Genomic DNA, 23745 nt, shown 5'->3' on the forward strand with positions numbered 1-23745 from the left:
AGGCCAGCGCTTACCAACTGTAGGGCCCTAGATAAACCAGTTTGGGGCTCCCCCCATCTCTGAACCCCCTACCTTTTATATTTCTTCATTGAGGACTCGGGGCAATGGCAGTAGCAGCAGGATCGATTTACTTGAGCCATTTACCACCGATCCTGGAGTTTGCTCTATGCTGCACCTTGCCAAGCAGGAAGTTCCATCAGAAGGCAGAACACAGGGCAGAATGGTTTATGGTTTAACTTATATTCCGCCTTTATACAAGGCGGATAACAAGATAACATACATAAAAGAATGAACAAAAATGAAGTTTATACATGCTCCGGTCTGGATAGCTTATGCAGGCTTTTGGGAGGCGGGGGGACATCATTTTTGGAGGCTCAATGAGTCCTTATTGAAGGATCCTAAGGTAGTTCAGGAGATGGGTATTACCGTGGACTAGTATCTTCAGCATAATGATAATGATACGGTTAGTGATTCTACCTTGTGGGATGCGTTGAAAATGGTCTGGAGTTTTTATTAAATGGGGGGCTTGCCGTAAGCGATTGCAAGCTAAATTACCTTTGTCCCTCCACGAGCAGTTGGTGCACCTTGGGGGTTTGCATCAGAGACACTGGGACCCTTTGGCATATGAGCAACTTTTGAAGGTGTGAGCAGAGCTCTCTCTCTTTTACAGCTGGATGAATTTGAGTTTTTACAGTCGCAACTCCGGCAAACGATTTATGAGTATAATAAGTCCAGTTCGCGATTAGCCAGATTTATTAAATTGAAGGAAGCTAGGGCGGCTATTACGCGTATTTGGGATTCAGCGGGCATCGAACACTGTACTGATCAGGCTATCCAGAAAGTTTTTCTTTATTATACAACACTTTATAATGCACCAACTGGGTGGGGCATCGATGCTATACCGGGATATTTGATTATGATGCTGCTTCCTCAGCTGTTGGCATCTGATTGCGAGCTTCTTAATGAAACCATCGCGTTAGGGGAGGTAATGGGAGTTATTGCACAGCTGAAGACGGGGAAATCGCTAGGACTTGATGGGTATACCAAACAATTTTATAAAAAGTTTCGTGAGGTCTTGGCCCCTTTGCTGGTTTGGGTTGCAAATGGGGTGCGGGGCGGTTCCTCCTTGCCTTCCTCTATGAGTTAGGCGGGGATCTCTGTCTTGCTCAAACCGGGAAGAGACCTTTTAGGGTATTGAGCATACTGCCCTATATCGCTGTTGAATACTGATGCAAAAATTTTGGCCAAGGTCTTGGCTCTTCGCTTGGGTAAGATCCTGACTACGTTGGTCCATATAGATCAATCTGGCTTTATTCAACGTCATCAGGTTAGTGATAATATTAGGAAGACGTTACACTTATTGTGGGCGGCTCAGCAGACCTCTGATAAAATAGCCTTTTTGATGATTGATGCCGAGAAGGCTTTCGATCAGGTAGATTGGGAGTTTTTATGGCAGGTGATGGACAGGATGGGGGTCAGGCTCTTTTTTCTTAGCGTTTTAGAACCCTGCGGGCGACCATTCGTATCAATGGGGGTTACAAAGACTTTCTCCATTGCCCCTTGTCCCCCCCCTCCCTTTTATTTGCTCTCTCCATGGAGCCTTTTGCCATTAGTATTCGAGAACACTTGGCTCTGTGGGGGTTGGGGTTGGTGACCTGGATCATCATATAGCCTTGTTTGCAGATGACATTTTGCTGTATGTGCGAGACCCAGAGGTCTCCCTGCTAATACTAGTTGACCTTTTCTTTGAGTTTGGGGGGGTATCGGGGTTCACTGTGAACATAGACAAATCTGAGGTACTGGGAGTTACTTTAGACGAGGAGGATATACATCGATTATCTGACCGGTTTCCCTTCCGGTGGGCCTCGGGGGCGATTCGGTTCTTGGGGATCTGCTTGCCCACTGATTTATCCCAACTGTATGATTTGAATTATGCTAAGATTGTTCAACAGATTAGGAATGACCTTCAAAGGTGGAATGGTTTATGGTTGTCTTGGTGCGGTAGAATAGCTGTTACAAAAATGAATGTTTTGCCCCGCTTACTTTTTCTGTTCCAAACTTAAGATTCCTGTCCCTTCCTCGGTTTTGAAAGATTTACACACTTTGTTTTTCAAATTTATTTGGCAGGTGAGACCTCCTCGTCTTTCCAGGCATGCTTTATGGTCCACCCGGTCGTGAGTAGGGAGGGCAGTGCCTAACTTGTTTTGGTATTTCCGGGCGGTTCAGATACAGTTTTGTTGGATTGGTAGATAGCCGACCCTAAAATTGCGGTGCGAATGGAGCAGTATTTTGTGGGACCTCATCGCTTTGGTCATCTTCCTCTGCTGGCGTATCCCTGGAGGGTCAGGGGAATCCCTTTTTGGACCATCTTTTGAAGTTGTGGTGTGAAACGCGCCAGGCCTGGGGGAGCGGGGTGGTCCCTTCGACTTTAGGTGCTATACGAGATGAACCTCAGTTCCCTGTTGGTCGGGAGAGTCGTACCTTTGTACGTTGGGCACAATCTGATTTGATCACATTTCGAGATGTTCTTCATAAGGGAATCCTGATGACTTTTGAAACGTTCCAGCTCAGTTGTGTTGCCTACGGGGGACTTTTTAGCCTACTCTCAAATTCACCATTTTATCAGCTCCCGGGGTTGGGATAGGGGGGTCCCCTCAATCTTATGACCCTTTTGCACAGTTGTGGTTCACTCTTCGGGGTCTTCCTAAACCAATCTTGATTCTCTACCAATACTTTTGGGGCTCCTCTCTTTTTCAACCTCCTTATCAAAAGGCCTGGGAACTAGACTTGGGATGTCATTTTTCAGAACAGGAGTGGTCTACGATTTGTATCGAAGTGGGTAAAGCATCCTCCTGTGTACTTATTCAGGAGAATGCTTATAAAGTGTCTACCAGGTGGTATTTCACTCCTGTGCATTTGCACCGCATGTATCCAGGAGCTTCTGCTCTGTGTTGGAGATGTGGGGTGGGCTCAGGGACCTTTCAATATATTTGGTGGGAGTGCCCAGTTTTACAACCTTTTTGGAAGTGAGTAGTGGGATGTCTGTCTCAGTAGTTGCAAATTATTTTACCCTTTTAATCCACAGGGCTGTTTGTTAGGTCTTTATAATGTGTGCTTGCATACCTGGCAAACTAAGCTTCGACGTTGGGGGTTGGCCGCAGCTAAATGTCTGATTGCTAACCATTGGAGACAGCTGGCAGTGCCTACCAAGTTGGTGTGGACCTTAAAATTTCAGACCATAAGTGTCATGGAACTTTCCATGCAAAGCTATGGATACTACTATACACATACCCGGACTTGGTCTTTGATTATGGACAAAGTGGACTCATTGCTTTAAGCTTACCTGTATGGGAGGGGGAGGGTTGGGGGGAGGTGTTTGGGAGCGGGGGGATGTTAGATGGAGTGATCTCCTGAAGAAACAAAAAGGAGGTCCCCTCTTGCTGGGCTCAGGTTCTTGGGGTTTGGGGATAGGATGTGGGGTTCTGTTGGAGAGTGGGTATCGGGTTTATTGTTGCGCTGTTAGCCTGCACTTCTTGTGCTTTCTTGGTATGCTGATTGTTGTCTGGTTTTATTGCTATTTTACATTTATGCTGCTACTGATATCCATGTTTGCTGTTTTGTATTTCAAAATTTTGAATTAAAATTTAATGCTTAAAAAAAATAAAGTTTACAAACCAGCAGTCTAAAGAAGTCCAAAAACTAAAGCCTCAACACAGCAGATGGCCTATGTGAATTGCTGCTGCTATCCTAAGCCCTCAATGGAAAAAGGCATGTTTTGAGGTGGGAGGGTCATGCTGAAGCCTTTGCAACCATGTCCGAAACCTCTGCTTAAAACCAGCCCTAAACATGACCTTGAGGAGAGGGGAGAATTTAAACTGAAGAAGCCGAGGGTAACCAGATAATAACTTTTGGATACAGAATGGAGTTTAACAGAAGTGGTCTTACTGGTCTTATCCAAAGAGGTGGTGGGATGTGTCCCTGGAGGATTTTAAGAACAAGGTCTAGGATGGTTAGTGTATCTTATCTGTAGACACTGAAATGGACTAGAAAGATTACCCCTTTCAGTTCCTTTCCTCATCTATGATTTTATGACATGAAAGTAGGGTAGAAATGTACAGCATTTGAATTCAGCATGAAAGATGAGGTTCTATTGAGAGGACTAAGACACTGTGGTTACCTTACCTTTACATCCGATAATTTTTGCTCCTTCTGCCAATACCACATGGACAGAATATGGTCATTGGAGTCATCCACAGCACAAAGATGGCTTCCTCCATTCTGAAATAAAATTGATTGGCTTCATTCTGACATTAACACAAACTTATACACCGGTACTTCACAGAAAACATCTCTAAGAAACCTCACATTAATATCACACTTTCCTACACTATTATATCAAAAGCAAGAGCTACCCCTTTTTGGCAAATTCAATTGTCATAGAAATATGACGGCAGATAAAGGCCAAATGGCACATCTAGTCTGCCCATCCACAGTAACCATTTTCTCTTTCTCTCTCTGAGATCCCATGTGCCTATCCCAGGCCCTTTTGAATTCAGACACAGTTTCTGTTTCCACCACCTCTTCCAGGAGATTATTCCACACATCCTTTCCATAAAAAAGTATTTCCTCAGATTACTCCAGAGCCTATCACCTCTTAACTTCATCCTATGCCCTCTCATTGCAGTTTCCTTTCAAATTAAAGAGGCTCGACTCATGCACATTTATATTATGTAGGTATTTAAATGTCTATTATTTTGCCTTTCCTCCAAAGTCTGTCCCCATACGCCTTATCACGAAGGCCACATATTTTAGTAGCCTTCCTCTGGACCAACTCCATCTTTATTATATCTTTTTGAAGGTGCGGCCTCCAGAATTGTACACAATATTCTAAATGAGGTCTCACCAGAGTCTTAAACAGAGGCATCAATACCTCTTTTTTTCCTACTGGCCATACCTCTCCCTATGCAACCTAGCAGGACTATCTTATGCTAGACGTTATCCATTTGGGACATGTCTTCCCAACTAGTTAGAGACAAAGAACTGTTCCAGAAGGCTTAGGAGACCCAGAAGATTAGCCAACCCAATGGAATTTGAGATTGTGACTATCAATACTTCAGGGATTGCATTAGAATAGCAGATACTACTAGGGGATAATATACCTCCATATTCAGACCCTTTGCTTCCCAATGAGTGCTTACAGAGCTGACTATTGATCTAATTGCATGTCCAAGTGGCAAGTCAATAGATGAAATTTTACACATATGTAGAGGAACATTCCAGAGTCTTCTACCTGGTAGAATAACTCCCATATCTCTAAAATTTAAAGAATTAAATATTATTGGGCTGGCGACAAACTGATTATCTGTACATTTGTGGGCCAGGTTTGGGGCAGAGTAGAAATGGCAGTTCATCACTGCATTCTAGATAACTTATCCATTTAGTTTAGACCTGCTGAATAGCAACCAATAGTCTTAATCATGGATCAATCTATTCAGCACCACTACCTATACAGATAGCAGTGCTGAATAAATGATTAAGTGCTGACGCTCAAATTGCCACAGTTGTTGAAAACTCAGTCCACAGTAGAGATGCTAAAATGTGGTTATTTACCTTCAGTTAACTTAGGCAGCCCTCTAGTGGTAAGCAGCAATTCTAAACCTCTAACCCTTAGGCAAGAATTTTCTACATGCCCACTGATCTTTCTTTAGTGAGATCAGGAAGTTCTTTGCACTAAGGAAAAGCAGGAGACAAATGTGGCATCACAGACTGCTGCAACTGTGTGACACTAGATAGATGCAATTAGAACAGGGGTTCTTGACCCAGTCCTTGGGCACACCCAGTGGAAGTATTTCATGTAAGTTTCTCATGCAGGTATCTTGAAAAACAAATTGGCTTGGAGTATCCCAAGAACTACTACCCTGATGTAATATAAAGTCTTCCAAGACGAGTCAAGCTGATTCAAAGCCTGTTTGGGTCTAAAATTTGTGGTTAGCCTAGGACCTTCTTCCAGAGACTTATGGTTCAAACAAGTGAGGAATATACTGACTCCCCCTTTTAAATACAAAAGCATTAGAAATTGTTAAAACCATGAGTGGACTAAACTCCAACAGAAGGATGCTTCTGCTTGCTACCAGGTGCTGGCAAGATACACTGTGAAGCTTCATGCAGAAGTGAACAATATTTGGAGAAAGACAGAAAGAGAAAAGCCACGAGACTTACAGATTTGGAGAATCCCACACACGTAACAGCTCGGTCAAAGGCTCCCATTCCCAGGACATGGAGGGTGTTCAGGCTGACAGAGTCCCAGATGCGAACATGGGGCAGCAGTTGCTATACAATGGTGAAAGAAGAAATAAAAAGTTAATCTTGTACATAAACAATGCTAAGCTGCCAAAACAAAGGTATCAACGCTGTGGAAAGAGGAAAACATGAGCACTGCTTCCACTGGGTGGAAAAACAGCCCTTTATTTCTCACAGCAAATAGTTATAAGGCAGTATGGTGTAACTCAAGAAGCTGGAACACTGCAGCTTTAACCAGTTCTGTAGCACTGTGGAAATTCACTGACCCAACCCCAAAATAAATTCCCAGTTTTAATAGACACTGCTCAGTCTCCAATGAACTGGGATCAGCAACCTCGAGACCATTAGTGTCCAGTTCTGTAATACAGTGTTTCTCAATATGCGCAACTGGACGGCGTTCTGGGGAAAAAGCAAGTACTACAGAAGGGATGGACTACACCTCAACAAGGAAGGAGCAAGAGTTTTGGCAGGCAACATGAAGAAAGCAATAGAGAAGGCTTTAAACTGAAGGACAGGGGAAAGCCGACAGTCGACAACCGGTCGATGGCACGGACAACAGGCTGCCCCGACGTAGGAACAAAGGACTACTACTCATACACAAGAGAGGTCGACCTCACAGCCAACAAAGGAGAACAAGCAGGAAGGGACAACTCAGACACAGGAGGGGATGACCACACAGCAAACATGGGAGATAACACAGGAGCAGTAAAGGATACCGTAAATGAAACTGTAAGGACAGCCAAGAGTAGAAGGTCCAAAAAGGTAACACGAAGGGAACTTAGATGTATGTATACAAATGCTAGAAGTCTAGGAAACAAAATGGGAGAACTAGAGACGATAGCAAGACATGAGAACATGGATATCATTGGCATAACAGAAACATGGTGGAATGAAGAAAACAAATGGGACACAGTACTACAGGGATACAAACTATATAGAAGAGATCGAGAAGGGCAGAAAGGTGGAGGTATTGCCCTATATGTTAAGGAAGGAATAGATACTGTTGGAATGATTACAACAGACAGGAAAGAGAAGCTGGAGTCCCTCTGGATCAAAATTCCTGGTCGCAATGGCGCAGATATAAAAATTGGCCTTTACTATCGTCCCCCAGGACAGGCGGAAGTCACTGACTCAGAAATGATGGAGGAAATCAAACAAGTATGCAAGACAGGCAATGTAGTTATATTGGGAGACTTCAATTTCCCAGGAATAGACTGGAAACTAGGAGCCTCCAACTGCGGCAAGGAGGCCAAGTTCCTGGAGGTGCTAGGGGATTGCTTCCTGGAGCAAATGGTAAAAGAGCCGACAAGAGGCGACGCCACCTTGGACTTGGTCCTAAATGGTCTCACTGGACCGATAACAGAAGTAGAAGTCATGGTTCCACTGGGAACGAGTGATCACAAATGTAATCAACTTTAAACTTGACATCGGGAAAGGGAAACATGTCAAAACCTTAACCACCACCTTAAACTTTAAAAAGGGTAAATACGATTGCATGAGAGCCATGGTAACAAAACGACTCGAGAAGATGGTGGACAAACTTGAAACAGTAGATCAGGCATGGTGCCTATTGAAAAATACTATTGCAGAAGCACAAGATCTCTACATTCCGAGGATTTCCAAAGATCGGAGAACTAAAGGCAAAGGAGAACCGGCATGGCTTACCATACAGGTGAAGGAAGCCATAAAAGAAAAGAAGGACTCTTTCAAAAAATGGAAATGCACGAAGACAACCGAAGCCTGGAACAAACATAAAGATAAACAGAAGAAATGTCACAAGGCGGTGAGGGAAGCAAAACAGGACTATGAGGAAAAAATAGCCCGGGAGGCCAAAAACTTCAAGCCCTTCTTTAGATACGTGAAAGGGAAAAAACCTGCAAAAGAGGCAGTGGGACCCCTGGACGACAAGGGAAGAAAAGGGTACATCAAGGAAGATAAACAAATCGCAGACAAACTAAATTCCTTCTTTGCGTCCGTCTTTACGAAGGAGGACACCTCAACAATACCTGAAGAGGAGAAACTGTTTACAGGAGAAATAGAGGACAGCCTCACCACAGTCGAAGTGAACTTAGATCAGATATACTACCAGATCGACAAACTTAAAAGTGACAAATCCCCTGGACCGGATGAAATTCACCCGAGAGTCTTGAAGGAATTGAAGATTGAAATTGGAGAGTTATTGCAAAAACTTGCAAACCTGTCAATCAGAACTGGACAGATACCAGACGACTGGAGGATAGCGAACGTCACGCCAATTTTCAAAAAAGGATCGAGAGGAGAACCGGGCAACTATAGACCTGTGAGTCTTACGTCTGTCCCCGGCAAGATGATTGAATCACTGATCAAGGATAGCATAGTTCAGCACTTGGACACACACGACTTGATGAAACCCAGTCAACATGGATTCAGGAAAGGGAAATCGTGTTTGACGAATTTACTCCAATTCTTTGAGACCGTGAACGAGCAAATTGATAGTGGAAAGCCGGTGGACATAATATACTTGGACTTCCAGAAAGCATTTGACAAAGTTCCACACGAAAGACTTCTCAGGAAGCTACAAAGCCATGGCATAGAGGGAGATATACAAAGATGGATAGGCAAATGGCTGGAAAACCGAAAGCAGAGAGTGGGCATAAATGGGAAGTTCTCCGACTGGGAGAGAGTGACTAGTGGTGTGCCCCAGGGCTCGGTACTTGGGCCGATCCTTTTTAATATTTATATCAATGACCTGGAAAACGGAACATCCAGTGAGATCATCAAGTTTGCAGACGACACAAAACTCTGCCGGGCAATCAGATCGCAGGAGGACAGTGAGGAACTCCAGAGCGATTTGTGTCGGTTAGAAAAATGGGCGGAGAAATGGCAGATGAAGTTCAACGTGGAGAAATGCAAGGTAATGCATTTAGGCAGTAAAAATAAGGAATACGAGTACAGAATGTCAGGTGCAACTCTGGGGAAAAGTGAACAAGAAAGGGATCTGGGTGTACTGATAGATAGGACCCTGAAGCCGTCGGCACAATGCGCGGCAGCGGCAAATAAGGCAAATAGAATGTTAGGCATGATAAAGAAAGGAATCTCGAGTAGATCGGAGAAAGTTATAATGCCGCTTTATAGGGCAATGGTCAGACCCCACTTGGAATACTGCGTCCAACATTGGTCTCCCTACCTAAAGAAGGATATAAAACTGCTGGAGAGGGTGCAGAGACGGGCAACTAAACTAGTGAAGGGTATGGAGAAACTGGAATATGAGGATCGACTTAAAACACTGGGATTGTTCTCCCTTGAGAAAAGGAGACTGCGTGGGGATATGATCGAGACCTTCAAAATACTGAAAGGAATTGACAAAATAGAGCAGAAAAAACTATTTACATTGTCCAATTTGACACGGACAAGAGGACATGAAATGAAGCTAAGGGGGGGCAAGTTCAGGACTAATGTCAGGAAGTTCTGCTTCACACAGAGAGTGGTTGACATCTGGAATACTCTCCCAGGGGAGATTATTGCGGAATCGACAGTCCTAGGCTTCAAAAGCAAACTAGATGCATATCTCCTTGAGAGAGGCATATAAAGATATGGTTGGCTATAAAATAAGCCAGGTGAATACCTAGCAGGGCCTCCGCGTGTGCGGATCGCCGGACTTGATGGACCGAAGGTCTGATCCGGAGATGGCGCTTCTTATGTTCTTATGTTCTTATGCAGTAGGGGAACGTGACCCACTTGTGGGGGGTACACAGCACCAGGCGCTGTATGTCTCCCTTCCTTCTGCCATCACATATCATAAGAACATAAGAACATAAGAACATAAGAAGCGCCATCTCCGGATCAGACCTTCGGTCCATCAAGTCCGGCGATCCGCACACGCGGAGGCCCCGCCAGGTATACACCTGGTTTATTTATAGCCACCATATCTTTATATGCCTTTCTCAAGGAGATATGCATCTAGTTTGCTTTTGAAGCCTGGGACTGTCGATTCCGCAATAATCTCCCCTGGGAGAGTATTCCAGATGTCCACCACTCTCTGTGTGAAGCAGAACTTCCTGACATTAGTCCTGAACTTGTCCCCCCTTAGCTTCATTTCATGTCCTCTTGTCCGTGTCAAATTGGACAATGTAAATAATCTTCTCTGCTCTATTTTGTCGATTCCTTTCAGTATTTTGAAGGTCTCGATCATATCCCCCCGCAGTCTCCTTTTCTCAAGGGAGAACAATCCCAGTGTTTTAAGTCGATCCTCATATACCAGTTTCTCCATACCCTTCACTAGTTTAGTTGCTCGTCTCTGCACCCTCTCCAGCAGTTTTATATCCTTCTTTAGGTAGGGAGACCAATGTTGGACGCAGTATTCCAAGTGAGGTCTGACCATTGCCCTATAAAGCGGCATTATTACTTTCTCCGATCTACTCGAGATTCCTTTCTTTATCATGCCCAACAATCTATTTGCCTTCTTTGTCGCTGCCGCGCATTGTGCCGACGGCTTCAGGGTCCTATCTATCAGTACACCCAGGTCTCTTTCTTGTTCACTTTTTCCCAGAGTTGCACCTGTCATTTTGTACTCGTATTCCTTATTCTTACTGCCTAAATGCATTACCTTGCATTTCTCCACGTTGAACCTCATTTGCCATTTCTCCGCCCATTTTTCTAATCGACACAAATCGCTCTGGAGTTCCTCACTATCCTCCTGCGATCTGATTGCCCGGCAGAGTTTTGTGTCGTCTGCAAACTTGATGATCTCACTGGATGTTCCGTTTTCCAAGTCATTGATATAAATATTAAAAAGGATCGGCCCAAGTACCGAGCCCTGGGGTACACCACTAGTCACTTTCTCCCAGTCAGAGAACTTCCCATTTATGCCCACTCTCTGCTTTCGGTTTTCCAGCCATTTGCCTATCCATCTTTGTATATCTCCCTCTATGCCATGGCTTTGTAGTTTCCTGAGAAGTCTTTCGTGTGGAACTTTGTCGAACGCTTTCTGGAAATCCAAGTATATTATGTCCACCGGCTTTCCACTATCAATTTGCTCGTTCACGGTCTCAAAGAATTGGAGTAAATTCGTCAAACACGATTTCCCTTTCCTGAATCCATGTTGACTGGATTTCATCAAGTCGTGTGTGTCCAAGTGCTGAACTATGCTATCCTTGATCAGTGATTCAATCATCTTGCCGGGGACAGACGTAAGACTCACAGGTCTATAGTTGCCCGGTTCTCCTCTCGATCCTTTTTTGAAAATTGGTGTGACGTTTGCTTTCTTCCAGTCGTCTGGTATCTGTCCAGTTCTGATTGACAGGTTTGCAAGTTTTTGCAATAACTCTCCGATTTCAACCTTCAATTCCTTCAAGACTCTCGGGTGAATTTCATCCGGTCCAGGGGATTTGTCACTTTTAAGTTTGTCGATCTGGTAGTATATCTGATCCAAGTTCACTTCAACTGTGGTGAGGCTGTCCTCTATTTCTCCTGTAAACAGTTTCTCCGCTTCAGGTATTGTTGAGGTGTCCTCCTTCGTAAAGACGGAGGCAAAGAAGGAATTTAGTTTGTCTGCGATTTGTTTATCTTCCTTGATGTACCCTTTTATTCCCTTGTCGTCCAGGGGTCCCACTGCCTCTTTTGCAGGTTTTTTCCCCTTCACGTATCTAAAAAAGGGCTTGAAGTTTTTGGCCTCCCGGGCTATTTTTTCCTCATAGTCCTGTTTTGCATCCCTCACCGCTTTGTGACATTTCTTCTGATCATCTTTATGTTTGTTCCAGGCTTCGGTTGTCTTCGTGCATTTCCATATTTTGAAAGAGTCCTTCTTTTCTTTTATGGCTTCCTTCACCTGTATGGTAAGCCATGCCGGTTCTCCTTTGCCTTTAGTTCTCCGATCTTTAGAAATCCTCGGAATGTAGAGATCTTGTGCTTCTGCAATAGTATTTTTCAATAGGCACCATGCCTGATCTACTGTTTCAAGTTTGTCCACCATCTTCTCGAGTCGTTTTGTTACCATGGCTCTCATGCAATCGTATTTACCCTTTTTAAAGTTTAAGGTGGTGGTTAAGGTTTTGGCATGTTTCCTTTTCCCGATGTCCAGTTTAAAGTTGATTACATTGTGATCACTCGTTCCCAATGGAGCCCTGACTTCTACTTCTGTTATCGGTCCCTTGAGACCATTTAAGACTAAGTCCAAGATGGCGTCGCCTCTTGTCGGCATCTTTTAACCCCAACCTCCCACCCCTACCCCCGGAACAGCAGCAGCAGCTCACTGTGTGACCTTTGCTAGGCCATCCCATCTCCAACAAAAGAAAAAGTTGCATTATCGGAGGCAGGCCAGCCTAGCAAAGGCCCCGAGGTTGCCTGATGGAATCGCCTGCTCAGCAGTATCTTTCCTCTCCCTAGCGGCAGCTCACTGCATGCTTTTAACTTCCCCACACAGCTGCCACTAGTGTTAGTTTAGCCGCAGTTCCATCAGGCAGCTTCATGGCTTTTGCTAGGACGGACCGCCTCCGACGAAAGAGAAAGTTGCATCATCAGGAGGTGGGCCGGCCTAGCAAAGGCCCCAAAGCTGCCTGATGGACCGTGACTAAATTAACACTAGTGGCAGCTGTGTGGGGAAGTTAAAAGCATTAAGTGAGCTGTTGCTAGGGAGAGGAGAGGTACTACTGGACAGGGAGAAGGGGTACTGCTGGTCATAGGGAGAGGAAGAGATCCTGCTGTATAAGGGGGAAGGAAGGGGAAAAGAGGTGCTGCTGGACCTGGCAGAAGGGTAGGGGAAGAGAAAGGTGCTGGAGAGCATATTAGTTATGAGTGGGTTGGGGTAAGGGAAGGAAAATTGTTGAGTTATGAGGGAGAAATGGTGCTTGGAGAGGGAAAGATGGGCTGGGTGGGAAGGAGGGATGTCATGAGGTGAAAGAGAAAGCATGCAGGAGGCAGAAAGTGTTGAGAGAGAGACAGAGAGAGATGTCACATTCAGGGACAGGGGGAGAGGGCAGAGAAAAAAATTAGATTCCTGGAGGGAGAGAGATGTTGGTTGAGGGAGGGAATGAGGAATGGAGGAGAAGAAGCATACCAGAGAAATGTAGGGACTGGTTGAAAGGAGAGAGAAATGTTGGATGTGGCAGTAGGGAGAGTGGGAGAAATGCACCTTGGATTTCTCTCTTTCCACACTCCCCTTGCAGCAAGGGAAGAATGAGAGAAAGACAGAGAGAGAGGGAGATTTGTTACAAACGGGGGTAGAGGAGAGAGGAAGAAAAGTTGGACTCATGGATAAGGTGGCCATATATCCCATTCCGTTATCGGATCGGCCGTCCCGTTGTCCCGACCCATTGCTTCGGGATGCCGAAATGTCCGGTTTTCAGGGACAGCAACCCGAAGCTGTGTGCAGGGACAACGGAGCAGGGACTCGCTTCCCTTCCCTCCAGCGCTGATTCAAACCCCCATCCGCCCGCTGCACCTTCTTCTTGCCGCCCAGAAGTCTTCTTCCCAACATCAATTCTTATGTCGGAGAGAAAGTTCCGGGACAGCCAGGCAGCGATTGGCTGGCCCGGAATTTCCTCTATCAGAACTGACATCAGGAAGAAGGCTTCTGGGCGGCAAGAAGAAGGTGCAGCGGCAGCAGGCAGACGAGGGTTTGAATCAGCGCTGGAGGGAGGCTGGCAGGCAGCGGTCCGGGGGGAGGGGGTTGAATCGGGCGCAGGAGGGAAAGAGGGAGGCAGGCACGGCAGGGAGGGAAACAGGCAGGCTTTGGCAGCTTTGGCGCGGCAGGGAGGGAGGGAGGTAGGCAGGCTTCAGGGGAGGGGGTGGGACAAAGGCTGGAAGTCAGTGAGGGGGACATAGGAAGGAAGCACTGAGGACACTAAGGACATGGGAAGGGACACTAGGGAAGGGACACTAAGGACATGGGAAGGGGGCACTGAGGGCACTAAGGACATAGGAAGAAAGGAGGGAGGGAATAGAAAGGGACAATTGTTGGGCCTGAATGCAGAAAGAAAGAAATTAAAGAAAGAACACAGTCAGAAGGAAACGCAACCAGAGACTCATGGAATCACCAGACAGCAAAGGTAGGAAAAATGATTTTATTTTCAATTTAATATCAATTAATATCAATTTTAAGAATTTTTATCTGCTATCTATATTTTGCACTATATTTGTCTATTTTTCTATAGTTACTGAAGTGATATTGCATATTTTAAAGTCATTTGCCTTGACATTTTTGAAAAGCCCCCAAATATAAATGATGATTAACTTTTTCTCTGTATATAGTGTGCTTTGGTTTTTTAATTTTATGGTTACTATTATGAATTAAGATATTATGTGTACATGAAAAATGAATGGAAGAAATTGAAGGCAGGTTTGGGGGCGGGACTGACAAAAAAATAAATGGTCACATTTCTCATGGAGGAACAGAGAAAAATGTTGGTTGGGGAAGAAAATAAGGTCCAGAGGAATGGACACGTGCAGGAAGCAGAAATAAAGTAATATTGGTTGCACAGTCAGAAGTGCAACCAGAGACTCATGAAATCATCAGACAACAAAGGTAGAAAATATGATTTTATTTTCAATTTAATGATCAAAATGTGTCAGTTTTGAGAATTTATATCTCCATATATTTTGCACTATATTTGTCTGGTTTTCTATAGCTGTTCCTGAGGTGACATTACATATATTTTAAAATCTGCCTTCACCTCTTTGGGGAAAAAAACCCCAAAAACAAATGCTAAAAATTTACTTATAAATAAAGAAATTCTTTATTTTTAAGTAAATTTTTTTAAAGATATATACTGGGCAGTACCCAAAGTGCCAAGTGCATAACCAGCGTTAAGAATTCAAAACCAATGTGAAATCACTTTAAAAAAAAAAAGTCTTTTTTGGTCAAAAATGAGAATCAATAAAAATCATTAAGTTCAACCCATTGGCCACTGGGACTTATTACATTACATTACATTACATTACATTAGGGATTTCTATTCCGCCATTACCTTGCGGTTCATGGAGACCGCAAACGTCCACCAAATGAAGGAGGTCCATTCAAGGGAGTGCCTCAGCTGATCGCCCTACAGAGCCCCATTTTGTATCCTTCTTCAATTTAATGCTGCTCCTCTCCAGCGTGACTTATTTTGAAGAATGACAGAGTAAGTATTTATGATCAGGAAATCACCGAGTGACCCCCCATTTCTCAGCTGTTTGTGATTACAAAGAACCTAACGCTGTAGATCTGAACCCGCCCCCCCCATCCAATCAAAGACTGAGGAATTAGGTCAGGGCGGGCAACTCGCTTCGCGTAACCACACACCTCTTTTCTTAAATATACATCTTACTTAGGGGGTGGGATACTCACTTTATGAGGCCACTCCCCCCTGTGTATATCTTAATTTGGGGGCGGAAAGCTGGATGAAAACAAATCTCTGCCAATGAAAACCAAGGGAAGGAGGGGATTACTAAAGATGAAAGTAGACTTGGGTCAGCCTTTGAATGTCAGTGAAAGTGACGTCATGATTTATGTCAAGCTAGATTGGATAAAAATAACAATAACTGTTGAAAACAGGGCTCAACTTGTCAAAACCTTTTGTTGTCAGTGGAAGTAATATAATAGTTAAAGACGATTTCTATTTAAAATTGAATTAAATGAAAAAGTGTTTTTGTTGTTTTACTAATTATTCGTATTGCCTGCTACTTGCCCTCAGTTCCAACCAGCCGGTCAAGAATCGAGAGCAAGTCTTTTCTAACCAGACTAAAACTAGACCAGCCTGGGATCTCTCCCCCCCCATCAAAAAAAAACAAAACACAAAACACACACACACAACACATCCCAATGCATTTGTATGGGATCCTAGAAACTTACATACAATGAAATATAGTAGTTGTGAAAAAATGCATCTTTCAAACTATCCTCTGTTCAACTCCAACCTGCTCCTACTCTCCTAATAAACCTCCCTACAACTAATTTCCTCGTTTAGGTAGTCTACCATCCAAACTGATCCAACGCCTCTATACTACCCCCCCCCCCCACACACACACACACACTATATATAATACATGTGCACACACTTATATAGCAGGGTTGGAAAAGAATCCCATCAGCCATGCGCTCCATTCTTTTTATCTTTATAATAAGTATCTTAAAACTCAGGCAGTACACCAGGCATTTAAAATCTAAATGCAGTGAAAAATCAAAGTATGAACAAATTCAGCTGCAGAGTGAGAGAAGAAGAATTTCAGAATATGTGAGTCTTCATAAAATTGTGTAAATCTGTAATTGTCTATAGCATGCTTGATCAACCCAATGTCCACAGGCCAGAACTTATTCATTTTCCTGCCCTACTGAAGCACCATGAAGTCCTCCAAGTGGATCCCTGCTTTCCCAATGTGAATTGTCTACGTGAGCTTAAGCTGTGTGGTACAGGAACTTGAGGCCGTTCTCTGTAGTTCCAAGTCTTGTGAGACCAACCTCAACATCTGATGCAACACGGCTCAAGCAAGAGGTTATACCAGTCACAGGGATCCCCTCAGAGAGCTTCATATACTCATGGCAGAGAAGTAAAGATCCATCAGAGAAATTGCTGAAGCCAGGTGAGGGGAAAAGAGAACTGATGAGTGAATGAGTTATAACTAAGATGACCATACGTCCCGTTTTGAACAGGACCGTCCCGTTTTTAGATCCCCTCTCCCTTTGTCCCCACACACAGCTTCGGGACGCCAAAATGTCCTGTTTTCAGGGACAGCGTCCCGAAGCTATGCGCAGGGACAATAGGATAGGCGATTGCTTCCTGTCCCTCCCTGCCACACACACAAAAAAAGCCTCCCTTGGCCCCCGGTGTGGTGCTTTAGGCAACAGCGTCATGTTTGTCGTCATCGCCCCCCCACCCTGCACCCGAACCCCCGGTGCACCCTCCCATCTGACCCTCCCACTGCGAGATGACCACAAACCTCTCGGCTCCAGCAGCATCCGCAGCACTCTAAATACACTGCTTCGCGGCCTTCTACCACCCTGATTTCCTCTGCTGCGTCCCTGACGACAGGGACGCGGCAGAGGGAATCGCAGGCAACAGAAGGCCATGAAGCAGCGTGTTGAGTGCTGTGGACGCTGCTGGAGCCGGGAGGTTTGTCGGTTGTCTCGCGGTGGGAGGGTCGGGTGGGAGGGTCAGTGGGGTTGGCTGCACGGTGACAGTAGTGGCAGGGGGAAGGAGATAAAGATGCTGCTCAAGGGTTCTACTGCACAGGGGGATGGGAGGGAGGTAGGCAGGCAGGCAGGCTGGCTGGCTTCAGGGGTGGGACAAAGTCTGAAAGGCAGTGAGAGGGACATAAGGAGGCATTAAGTGCCCCCAGTGCCTCCTTCCTATGTCTTTAGGGGCACTAAAGACATAGGAAGGAGGCACTGGGGGCACTAAGGACATAGGAAGGAAGGAGGGAGGGAATAGAAAGGGACAATTGTTTCACCTGAGTGCAGAAAGAAAGAAATGAAAGAAAGGAAACGCAACCAGAGACTCATGAAATCACCAGACAGCAAAGGTAGGAAAAATGATTTTATTTTCAATTTAGTGATCAAAATGTATCAGTTTTGAGAATTTGTATCTGCTGTCTATATTTTGCACTATATTTGTCTATTTTTCTATAGTTACTGAGGTGACATTGCATATTTTAAAGTCAATCTGCCTTGACATCTTTGACACCCCCCCAAATATAAATGATAATTAACATTTTCTTTATGTAAAGTGTGCTTTGTAGTTTTTTTTTAAATTTTATGGTTACCATTATGAATTAATAAGATATTATGTGTACATGATAAATGAATGGAAGAGATTGGGGGTGGGACTGACAATAGATGTCCCTTTTTGATGAAAAAAATAAAATGGTCACATTAGTTATAACTGCATATGGCAAAAAAAGCTGGAGGGCAGGTCAGAACTAAAGTAAGAATGGAGTTTTATTTTGAAACTGCCATTTTAGTCATTGAGATAGTAAGGAACATAGGCTTGGGGAGGTTTGCATTCTCGTATTTGTTTAAAGAACAGAGCTTGGTGGATTTGAGGCATTTACACACACAAATGTCAAAGCCCACTTAAAGAACTTTCTTCAAAGTGCAACTAGAAAATATGTATATTAGAATAAATGTATATTAGAATAAAAAATTTTTAAAAACCCAAAACCAACATGAAAACCCCATGAGAGTCAAAGGAACAAGCATACTAACAGTGTGAGCATTGTTTTTAAATGCAGGCTGAAAGGGATTTTCTGAGCAGTACCACCTTTTTATTTTCTTACCTTGCCATCCTGGGATGTCCCAGCCACCTGTCCCGTTGCAATGGTGACCATATCAGGATGGACTGCGAGGCTAAAGATTTAGCAAAGAAATAGCATTAATATGGATTTCTAAAGTCAGAATCCATCTGAGTTAGACTAAACCATATTTATATAAATTAAGTACTTTGACTATGTCAGGCTTGTCCAACATACGGCCTATGGGCCAGAATCCACCCAAATGCTTTTTTTTCTGGCCTTTGGCAGTTCTTGTTGTGCTTATATGTGGATTTCTGCGTCTACATTATGACTTGACATGTTCTGAACCACACAATACCGGAAGTTCTGATTGATCATGCAGTTTCAAGTCTCATGAGATTTGAAATTGAGAGATCAACCTAAACTTCCAGCACTGTGCAGCTGAAATTGGGTGAGGAGGAAAAGGGACTTGGTAGCATGGTGAAGGCTTGGGGTAGAGGGGCAACATGAGACTGGTTGTCCCTTTCCAGCCTTCAACATATTTATTTAGTTTTCTATACTGTTTTTCCAGGAAAGCTCAGAATGGTTTACATGAGTTTACGCAAGCATTTTTCCCTGTCTGTCCCGGTGGGCTCACAATCTATCTAATGTACCTGGGGCAATGGGGGGGAGGGGCGGATTAAGTGACTTGCCCAGGGTCACAAGGAGCAGCATGGGTTTGAACCCACAACCCCAGGATGCTGAAGCTGTAGCTTTAACTACTTCATCACACTCTTCCACAATCAAGTTTTGCCACTATTTCACCAACATGCAGCAAAAAAGTTAAAATAGAAAGAAAGAAAAAAGTTGGACAAGCCTGTTTTAGGGTATCTAAAAATCCAGATTAATGACAGAAAAAACAGTCCTTTGATTCTACACTTTCATGTGCTAAATAGGGGGCCCTTTTACTAGAGTGTTAAAATATGAGCTTAGCATACAAGAAAGTCCCACATTAAAAACACTCTAAGCTCATACTTAAAAAAGGTACCAGTATTTTAAAGCTCTATTTTGCAGGTCCCACGCAAAATCTTTCCATTAGCGGGCAGGACTTGCAAATAAATAAAGTTGACAGAACACCGACCATCTCCTATTTAGGAAGCAAATGCCTTGCCTATATTCAGTCTAAATCTACATATGTTGTTCAAACATGCCTGCAGACCTAATTTGCAAGTGGAGTGTAACAGAAAAAAATGCAATTAGCACCAATAATTGGACACTAATCAGCATAAATTTAAATTTACAGACACACACGTCAAGTCCGTACATAAATTTTACACAGATCTGAAAAGAATGTGTAGCTATGACCGGAGCATGGGCAGATCAGGGGCGTTCCTTGCTCAGTAACACTGCATGTAAATTCAAGGGAGATCATGCCTAAATTAGGCGTGAGAATTTATACCCTTGTACCAAACACTATTCTATAAACTGTTCCCACTCTGAGTGTTACGTATTTATAAAAATGGTGCTTAATGTTAAGTTTGCTCACCCCAGGTTCGTTCGCTAGTGGGTCAGGCACAGGCTATATGGCTCCGTGGAGGTGTTTCCAGGATTGGGGCAAGTCTGGGTTCCTCTGCCAGGCATGTGTGCAGCGTGTCCAAGTTAGAGAGCTGCACGGGAACGGGGACGACGGGAATCCCGCGGGACCCGCGGGTTCCCCCTTTGGGTCACGGGGATCCCGTGGGGACGCCCCCTAGGGTCGCGGGGATCCCGTGGGGACGCCTCCGAGGGTCACGGGGTTCCTGCGGGGCTGGATGTACTCAGTCGCGCGGCTCTTCTCCCTACCTTCTCTGCTTGCAGCACAGAGCCGAACGGAAGTCTTCCCGACGTCAGCGCTGACGTCGGAGGGGAGGGAGGGCTTAAACAAAGCTGGATGTACTCAGTCGCACGGCTCTTCTCCCTACCTTCTCTGGTTGCAGCACAGAGCCGAACGGAAGTCTTCCCGACGTCAGCGCCGACGTCGGAGGGGAGGGAGGGCTTAAACAAAGCCCTCCCTCCCTCCGACGTCAGCGCTGACGTCGGGAAGACTTCCGTTTGGCTCTGTGCTGCAGGCAGTGCAGGTAAGGAGGAGAGTAGCCTCGCGGTTCGAGTGGCTACCAAGGGAGGGGGCGGTCCGCCCCGCCACACCCCGCCCCGCCACACCCCGGTTGCAGCACAGCCGGCCAGGTCCCCTTACTTTTGTGGCACTTCCCCGACCGACCGACAACAGCCCCGGTCCGACAATCCTCCCTGCCCTGTAGCCGCGAATCTAAATTATCTTCTTACAACAGCTGTAATAAGGTAATTTAGATTCGCAGTTAAGGGCAGGGAGGTTTGTCGGACCGGGGCTGTTGTCAGTCGGTCGGGGAAGTGCCACAAAAGTAAGGGGACCTGGCCGGCTGTACTGCACCCGGGGCGGTAGAGAAGGAGTGGGGAGAAGGACGCTGAAAGGCCATGGGGAAGACGGGAGGGGGGGGGGAAGGACTCTGAAAGCACTTGAAGACAGAGGAGGGAGAAGGACGCTGAAAGCACATGGGGAATACAAAGGGATGGAGAAGGACGCTGAAAGGCCATGGGAAGGGCGGGGCGGGGGGGGAGGACTCTGAAAGCACTTGTGGAAGACAGAGGGGGGAGAAGGATGCTGAAAGCACATGGGGAAGACAAAGGGGTGGAGAAGGACGCTGAAAGGACATGGAAGACAAAGGGGTGGAGAAGGACGCTGAAAGGCCATGGGAAGGGCGGGGGGGAAGGACTCTGAAAGCACTTGTGGAAGACAGAGGGGGGAGAAGGATGCTGAAAGCACATGGGGAAGACAAAGGGGTGGAGAAGGATGCTGAAAGCACATGGGGAAGACAAAGGGGTGGAGGACACTGAAAGGACATGGGGAAGACGGGGGGGGGGGTGGAGAAGGACGCTGAAAGGCCATGGGGAAGACAGAGAGGGAGAAGGACGCTGAAAGGACATGGGGAAGCAGAGGGGGGAGAAGGACACTGAAAGCACATGTGGAAGACAGAGGGGGGAGAAGGACGCTGACAGGACATGGGGAAGATGGGGGGGAGAAGGACGCTGAAAGGAAATGGAGAAGAGAGAGTAGGGAGAAGACACTGGCAGGGAAGAAGACAGATGCCAGACTATGGGGGAGCAGAGAGAAGAAGATGGGTGCCAGACCAATTTGGAAGGGGGAAGAAAGGGAGAGGCACAGTAACAGAGCAAATGGAAGATGCAGAAGGAAGAGAGACAGTGGATGGAAGGAATTGAATGAGAACATGAGGAAAGCAGAAACCAGACAACAAAGGTAGGAAAAGAATTATATTTCTTTTTTTTTATTTTGCTTCAGGGTAAAGTAGTATATTAGTTGTGTTGATAAAAATTTATAAACATTAGAGGCTCTGGTAGAAACCCATTTGCAAAGTATGTATTCTTCCCAATTAATATTTTCAAATTAATAAAGTCTTTTTGCTTATTTGTAAATGGGTTTCTACCAGAGCCTTTAATTCAGTAGCATAATTAAATGAAATAACTATTTCTGAAGTTTATATGGACGGGCGGGGACGGAGGGGATTCCTCGCGGGGACGGGTGGGGACGGAGGGGATTCCTCACGGGGATGGGTGGGGACGGAGGGATTCCTCACGGGGACGGGTGGGACTTTGGCGGGGACGGGTGGGGACGGGTGGGATTTCTGTCCCCGCGCAACTCTCTAGTCCAAGTGTAGTGGAGGTACCCGGCCATGGATGTCGGACAGGTGGTGCAGTCAGAAGATAAGAAGTCCATCTTGCCTGCTTCTTTAAGCAGAGGATCTCCCTTTAAGCAGATTTCAGCTTCTCTGGCAGCATTTCTAGGGAGCACATGGAACAGTGAATAAAAGGCTGAAAGTCTAAATCAGTTGTTTGGGGGGAGGGAGGGATTTAGGTGGTTTCTCAGTGTGCCCTTGCCCTCCACACCCCTAAAAATCACACAAAATAATTGCCATTTTTGGAGGGTTCCTGTGCTTTTACAAGGCGATTTCATTCTAAAACCCGCGATGGACACCTTGGATTTTCCCCGATCTCATTTAAAAGTTATTTTTAGCCTCTGCAAGCTTTATTTTTGCAAGAAAAATGCTCACATGGACTCACAGGGCAGTATTCAGTGGACACATGTCCCATTTGTGGTGGATGGCTGTCAGGCATGCAGCTGTGTTTCAAGTGCTGTCTGGGAGGAGGGACAAAATTTGTTTGGCCCAAGTACCCTCAAATTCTTAAAGGGGGGGGGGCTTGCCTCCGTTTCTGCTTACATGCCTATGGAGTGCGCACTTGACGCCCCAGGGAAACTCAAGTATGTTGCAGCAAAAAAGTCTCACAAATCCTACAAGAGTTCCAATAAGGGTTCACAGGAGGCGGCCCCTGCCCTGGATGATGGGGTTTCCCCCAAAATTTATTAATATGATGTACCAGACTTATTTGGCTAAGAAATTACTACCAGCCGCCAGTCTTCCTCAGGCGTCTTCGCTGGCCGTGGGGACCTCTCCTACCCAAGGCAAGAGCCTTATCTCCTGCCCCTCCCCCCACTACCCAGGGCAAGGGCCTTATCTCCTGCCCCACCCCCCACCCCACTGTGGTCCCAGTCAGTACACTGGCCAGGCCCATGGTTGATCCGGATTCCCTGACATGCCTCTGCTTATGCAGGCGGGCACCACTATTGCGGGAGATGTTGCAGACCTCGCAGATCTCCAGGACCATGATACTTGTGGTGCCCCAGATCTGGGGAAGGATCTCACTGTGCATATATTTTTCAAGCTCACATATTGGTGGATTTGATCTTTGAGTCCCTCAAGGACTTGTCACTGTGGAATGTTCCCTCAGGAGTGATCAGAGACCACAATCCTCCACCTTTTCTAATCATCCCGACATAGTTCAGATTCTCTCACGGACATTTGGGAGGTGCATGAAGGCCCCTTAAAATGTGCTAGGGCCATGTCTCAGCTCTACCCTATGGCAAACACTTTTAGCCAGCGTTTTGCTTCCCTGTGGCACAGGTTACCAAACACATTTTTCTCCCCAGTGACAGTGGGTGGCCTGAAGGATGTTCAGAACCATTGAGTGGATTTCATTCTTAAGTGCTTATTTGACTTGGTGGTTGCTGGAATTAAGGCGGCAAAGGCCTTCTTTGTGGCTAGAGCATGCCATTCTAAGCTCCACCATGATCCTGACACTGTGCTCAGGGACCTTGATTTCCAGTTTTCAGGGGTGGATTATATGGCAGATGCCCTT

At 45.5% G+C, this 23745-nt stretch overlaps 1 protein-coding gene across 3 annotated transcripts in view; it reads right to left on the bottom strand.

The window, feature by feature from the left end:
- The window catches only part of EML2 (EMAP like 2), a 209793-nt gene that overhangs the window by 138315 nt on the left and 47733 nt on the right, over window positions 1-23745 (bottom strand). For 2 of the 3 annotated variants that reach the window (XM_033954399.1, XM_033954400.1), the window contains 3 exons: window positions 18526-18595; window positions 6220-6330; window positions 4183-4278 (listed from right to left, as the gene is read on the bottom strand). In XM_033954399.1, coding sequence (XP_033810290.1) covers window positions 4183-4278; window positions 6220-6330; window positions 18526-18595 — 277 coding nt within the window. Of the gene's footprint in view, window positions 1-4182; window positions 4279-6219; window positions 6331-18525; window positions 18596-20005; window positions 20182-23745 lie in introns of those variants that run through there. The other variant, XM_033954401.1, reaches the window with a different exon arrangement.

Source organism: Geotrypetes seraphini, chromosome 8, assembly GCF_902459505.1.
Source record: "Geotrypetes seraphini chromosome 8, aGeoSer1.1, whole genome shotgun sequence".
Lineage (NCBI taxonomy): Eukaryota > Metazoa > Chordata > Amphibia > Gymnophiona > Dermophiidae > Geotrypetes > Geotrypetes seraphini.